General features: G+C 51.6%; 1 protein-coding gene across 1 annotated transcript; it reads right to left on the reverse strand.

Annotated features, from left to right (window-relative positions):
- Positions 1–3,884: 3,884 nt before the first annotated feature.
- On the reverse strand, positions 3,885–5,462 carry LOC123103278 (transcription factor MYB44). Its single transcript, XM_044524809.1, has one exon. It carries the CDS (start codon positions 5,321–5,323, stop codon positions 4,313–4,315), a length of 1,011 nt encoding a protein of 336 aa, XP_044380744.1. The 5' UTR covers positions 5,324–5,462; the 3' UTR covers positions 3,885–4,312.
- Positions 5,463–6,134: the final 672 nt, after the last annotated feature.

The following is a 6,134-nucleotide window of genomic DNA, read 5'->3' on the forward strand; positions in this document are numbered from 1 at the left end:
AAGCTTCTATCCGGATTCCTCAGGACCATCCTTGAACCTGCAGTCCCCTCTGAGGATAATGATCCATCAACCGAAAGGGCGACCCATCCTGCAGCAGGAGCAGGCCATGGTCTGGCCGACGCAGTTTCCTTGTTCTTGGGTTTTGACCACCCCACTCTCTCTACCATTTTACCTTTGATCACCTCCTCCATATTATACTTTTTTGCATGCCATAAAGAGTTCAAATAGCTATTGAAGAAGTTGGCTGAGATTTTTACTAGAACTTGGTCCTTTCCATGCAATAAATCGATCTGCAAATTCCATACTCTCCATATTAAAATCAGCACCATGTCATGTACCCTCTCAGTGCAGTTTGCTCGGACATTGAGCACCCATTCCTCCCCAGTATTTACTAGACATTTGTTGCTTGGGATTGGCCATATCCTCCTCATTCCTTCCCAGAGCTGCATCGCTTCCTTACATGCCACCAAAGCGTGGAAGGAGCTCTCATTTTCGACACCACACAGCGGGCAAGTTGCACGTGTTCATAGGTGTCTATATTGCATGCACTTAAATGTAGGGGCACCAGTCGCCGCCTTCCATGCCATCACTTTCATTTTTTGCGGCACAGTTGGTTGCCAGATAAGGTTCCAAGTCGGCCGTGTACCAACAGGTTGAGCACTAAAAGCACTATTAGAAAAGGCTTCCTCATGGTTTTGCATAGCTAGATGATAACTGTGAAGTATCCACTTTTCTCCGGGTGCCAAGCAAGAAAATCATCTTGCTGTCTCGGAGACGTACGAATCTTACGAATTTGCAGCACATCCATAGGCCAAAAGTGCTCATTAAGCAGCCGATTATTCCAAATACCATTGTCGTCCATGAAGTCAGAAACTCGGTTCAAACGACAATTCCTCTTTAGAGTGGTCGGTTTGAAGGAAGGTCCACAGGGGATCCATAGGTCTCGCCAAGTACGAATCTGAGTACCATTACCCACCCTCCAAATAATCCCTTTTTTTAAGCAACTGAAGACCATGCTCGATACCACGCCACACCGCAGAGACGTTGCCAGCAAAAGTTGTGCCGATCAAATTCCCATTGGGATAGTATTTTGTACGTAGAAGACGTGCACATAAACTGGCCGGAGACTCTAGGAGGCACCAAGCCTGCTCGGCTAGCAAATTTTCTTCTAACACTGAACTCAATCACTTGCTGCCGTTACGTAGGAAAAATTCATAAGGATTCTAATCCTTTAAAAATGCTATGAGGATCCTTTGAATCGAAGAGACCCTAAGCCATTCGGGTGATACAGTAGCCGGCCATGACAAGTTACTACTAATCGAAGCTGCCGAGAGAAAAGTATAGTAGTACTACATGACGTCTTGAGGAGATAAATTACTGGATGGAAGGTTCTGGTAGGATATAGGTCCGGCGCGTCTCCACTCACTCATATCACCGGCAGAACGGAACAGCGATTGGAGCAAGTAATGTAATGAAAAAAGGAAACCAAAGATGACACGGAACAACTACTACAAGTGAGCGAGTGAGTGGCCATAATGATGAGATGGATCGATCCATGGGCCTTTGACCGTTTAGCCAACTGGCATGCAACAACGGCCGGAAGAAAAGAAACGCGGGAAACTGGAAGAAGCAAGCAAGCAAAGGATGGAAACGGACGTGCATTTCGTAATGGAAAACGGCAACGGCCAGGTCAAAAATGCGGAGCTGCAGCTGCACGTCCGCATCACACCCAACCCAGGAGGAGGAGGAGCACGTCGTCAAAGCCAACGGGCAACTTGTCAATTGGTCACCTCCCTTGCACCGGCGGAGCGCCACGCGTTCGTCCGGCATCTGTCTACATGCACACGGTCAGCCACGCCGGGTAAATGAAGTGATTGAAACGGGGTAACGGACGGGCCAGAGCGACTAGCGTCGTGAGCGCGTACTGCTCATGTTTGCATGGAATCAGATGTGTTTGTTTTTTCTTTTCAGTCTTTGATGGTATATCTGTGAGATCTTACATTGAGATCCGTGTAATTTTTGTTAGTTTTTTTTCTTTATCTTTGTTGTTTTATGTCAGTCTAATAAGACTTGATTAAATCTTAGTCGATTGAGAATTAGCCTCTTCTCAATTTTCTCTTTTGGCAGACCAAACGGAACTGAGAAAATTGAGTTTTTTCCCTCTTTTATTTTTGGCAAAACGAATCATATCTCCCAACGAACACCAGAAACAAAACGGAAACACCATCCGTAGCTGGAACGAGCCATCTTTTCCGGGACAAGGTAGTCCCGCCCATTTGGAGTATCTAAACGTGCAGTTTTTCGCATAACAAAGCAAGAAGAGAGTTGCCCAGCGCCTCACGTCACGTGGTTGATGCTTGGTCGTTCGTTGCAGGCAGGTAGCGGCTAAATCGTTGCGGTCGGCCTTTTTCCTTTGCGTCCGTCCGTCCGTCCGTCGGTGGACCGTCGACACCCCAACCACACATACGATTACGACCCAACCAAATGCTATTCCCAAGCAAACCATCCATCAATGTTGTTTTCCCTGAACCGACTGCTGACCGACTCACGACACCTTAACAGAAAACGGCCTTCTTTTTCTCCGCCCAAAGCTTTCTCCCTTCCTTCCCAACCCAACCCAAAACGAAACGAAACGAAACCACCGACTGACGGCTCGTAGCTATCCGATGCCAGCATTAGCACACTACTAATACTATATATACACTACTAATTTGCGGCCCGTGTTAGGTGGTCAGGTTGGACGGATGGATGGATGAGGGTTTCCCGGGACCAGAAATGATGAACTGCCTCCGAAAACAACGTCTAACCGGAACGGAAATATCTCGTGCCGGGCAAACCGCGCACACCCATCAATCCATCCATCCATCCATCAATCAACGTACTACGTGTATGTGTGCATGCACGCCTGCCTATCATAATTCTAATTCCAGGAAGGGCCTTGCGACTGACTGGTAACCAACCAACCAACCACCAGCAGCAGCAGCAAACAAACAAACAAATTAACAAACCATCAGGCTGACGTCGCCAACGGAACAAACCGACACAGCAGATCGCGGTACAGATATAGTACTACTACTGCTGCTGGCCACTGTTTCGGGGTGCATACAAATATAGCCGGTGGATGCGAAGGGAATTGTATATGTGCATAGACGCGACACCGGCAACGGCAGGCGTGGCTCTCCTCACCTGAATCCATCCGAGGCATGCAGTAGTTAAAATACATAGTTGCTGTAAGAAGAAAAAAGAGTCATCAAATGTTTGTTGTGCCTCTGTACTAGAGTTCAGATACATAGTTTGATGGAAATGGAATTACTACGTCAAGTTCATTTGGTCTTGACACGGTTTGAAAACCAGAAACCAACAGCAACTTGACTAGTTTTAGCACAGCAGCGGCTGCAGTCAGAGAGAGCTTACTTGTTCCTCCGTCTTTGTGGGACAGTAATGCAAGCGGTCAGTCATGTGACTTCACTTTGCGTTGCGGTCCGTTGTTTTTTCTTGTTAAGCTAGCTAGCTGCCGTTTCAAAGCTCCTTTCCGCCATGCCATTCCCATCCCCACACGCCCTCCCGGCCGTCCATCATTCAATCGCCCACATGTCAAAAAGTATTGTACTCCTACTACTTCTCCCCCTATAAGTCAGTAAAACCAAAAAACTAGTAAAAGGAGAGAGAGAGAGGGGGGTGCGCAACAGCAGGCAGTTAGCTGTCGCTCGCCCATCCTCCACTGCCGATCCCTCCCACCATAATTCCGTTTCGTCCTCTGCTCCCCAAACCAGACACTCCAACCATAAAACAGCCAACGCAAAACAGAAATGTGCACCTACTACCAGCACCAAAACGAAACGCCTATGTTAGAGTAGTTGTTAGTAAAACTGAAGAAGCAGATGTGATCGATCCGGGAACTCGGCCTCTCCTTTTCCCGATCTCGTTTCATTTCTTCTTTTCCCTTTCTCTATACAAAAAGAACTCTTAGAGCAAGCAACATGTTTGCTCTGCCCTGCCTAGTTTATTTGCCACGCTAGTGACGAAGTTTTCTTCGTCTCGTCTCTGATGTAGAAGGAACTACCATGAACATGAATCTATCTTCTTCGATGGAGCTTCGAGCAAGGAAGGAAAGAAACAAACTAATCGAGACACGGAACTAGGGAATTATTGTCGGGCAACAAGATCTAAACAGGCCGCCGAGCTTCGCTGCTTCTTCTTCTCCTCTTCACTTGCCGCCTCTGCTCTGCCTTCCGTTTGTTTCTTGGCTCTTGAGTGGAGCAGAGAGGCTCATTTTCGTTTGTTGTCGAGCTGCTTTTTGCTTACCTGCTTCCTACTCGATCTTGGCCATGCTCATCATGCGCTTGGCGGCGTGGACGCCGTCGGCCGGCGACGACCGGGGGTCGAAGCCGGACATGTAGTTCCGGACCTCGATCCGGATCATCTCTTGCATCATCGACAGGAACTCCCCGTTGAAAGGCGCCGCCGCCCGTGGCTGGGGCTGCGGCGGCGGCTGGAGCATGAACGGCATGGGTGGCGGCGGCGGCATCTGAGGCGCTGCGGCGGGCTGTACAGGAGCAGGAGGAGGTGGTGGTGGCATGGACATAGGCTGCGCCACCGGGGCTGGCTCGGGCGCGTCCAAGCCGGGCAGGGAGAGGGACAGCGAGAGCGACGTCGCCGGAGGAGGAGGGGGCGGCGGCGGAGACGGACACGGAGGCGACGGCTGCGGCGTGGCCGTCGGGAGCACGACCACCCCGCCGGCCCGCGCGACCGGGCGGTACACGTGCGGCTGCTGCGAGGCGGCGGACGGCATGACGGAGGGGAGGCTCTGGTGACTGGAGTCGCTGAGGTCCGACCCCGACGGGCTCCCGGGGCTGAAGCAGAGCCCCGGGTACCCGTCGCTGCTGGTCCGCTTCAGCGGCCGGCGGTCCTCATCGTCGTTTGCCATGGCGTCATCAGCCGGCGATGCCGATGCAGAGGAAGAGGAGGAGTACTTGCGCTTGAGCGTGGAGTTCCAGTGGTTCTTGATGGCGTTGTCAGTGCGGCCGGAGAGGAGGCGTGCGATGGTGGCCCACTTGTTGCCGAACCTGGCGTGGGCGCGGAGGATGGTGTCGTCCTCGTCGGGGGTGAAGGGGCGGTGCTCCACCTGCGGCGAGAGCTGGTTGCACCAGCGGAGGCGGCAGGACTTGCCGGACTGCCCCGGGATGGACTTGCTGATGAGGGACCAGTTGCGCGCGCCGTGGCGGCCCACGAGCCGCTGCAGCGCGTCGTCCTCCTCGGGGCTCCACGGGCCCTTGATCCGGTCCACGTCCTTGCCGCCCCCGCCTCCTCTGCACGCCGCCATGGCCGCCGGTAGATCCTCGATCGTAAGTGATACGAGTAGTGAGCGAGTGATTTGGGAGGTTACCGATCTGGTAGTCTACTTGGGATGGGGTGTGGAGGAGGAAGGAGACAGAGGGGAAGGGTGCGGGGGAGCGGAGGGGGCAGGGGTGGGATATATACCTGGGACGGGAGGCCGGGGTGACCGGAGCGAGCCGGTTGTAACGGGTTCCAGCCGAGCAGGGGAAGGGGACGGGGCGGTTCATGCTACTAGTATTTGTGGCGTGGGTACAGCTGGCCCCGGGACACGCGGCGTCTCTCCAACTGAAACCCAAATGACTCTCCTGCTCCTGCGTGTGGTATGGACGGGGATGGATAGGGATGGGGAAGGAGGGAGGCAAATAATATCTCTCTCTCGCCCATCTTTTCCAACAGAAATGACCAATACCTGATTATTCGGCTTTTCAATAATAATAGGCAAAAAAAATGCATGTACGACGGCGTGAAGATTGTTTCGCCCAGCTGATATTTGAATTTTTTTTCATCAATTTACTTTTTTTTCATGATGATATGTGTTTCGTTCACATCGTAAAGATCAAAGTACAAGTTTCCTTAAGACCGACATGACAAAACTAAAAAGACAACAGAACCGTCACTAAGCTTGACACCCTACCTCCGGCACCACCACAGCAATCATCAAATGAAAAAAAAATGATGGATCACCTCCTAACCCAAGCTTGACGCGGCTCCATCGTCGATGTGCAACTTTGCGGACCTTCAAGGTGGCTCACCAAAGGTGAAGACATTGTCGTTGAACAAATCAGACAGCGGCAACA

The sequence above is a fragment of the Triticum aestivum genome, chromosome 5A (genome assembly GCF_018294505.1).
Source record: "Triticum aestivum cultivar Chinese Spring chromosome 5A, IWGSC CS RefSeq v2.1, whole genome shotgun sequence".
Classification (NCBI taxonomy): Eukaryota; Viridiplantae; Streptophyta; class Magnoliopsida; order Poales; family Poaceae; genus Triticum; species Triticum aestivum.

Bases quoted from the DNA above. Each gene is read 5' to 3' on its own strand.
- LOC123103278 (XM_044524809.1), bottom strand. From the start codon at position 5,323: ATGGCGGCGTGCAGAGGAGGCGGGGGCGGCAAGGACGTGGACCGGATC.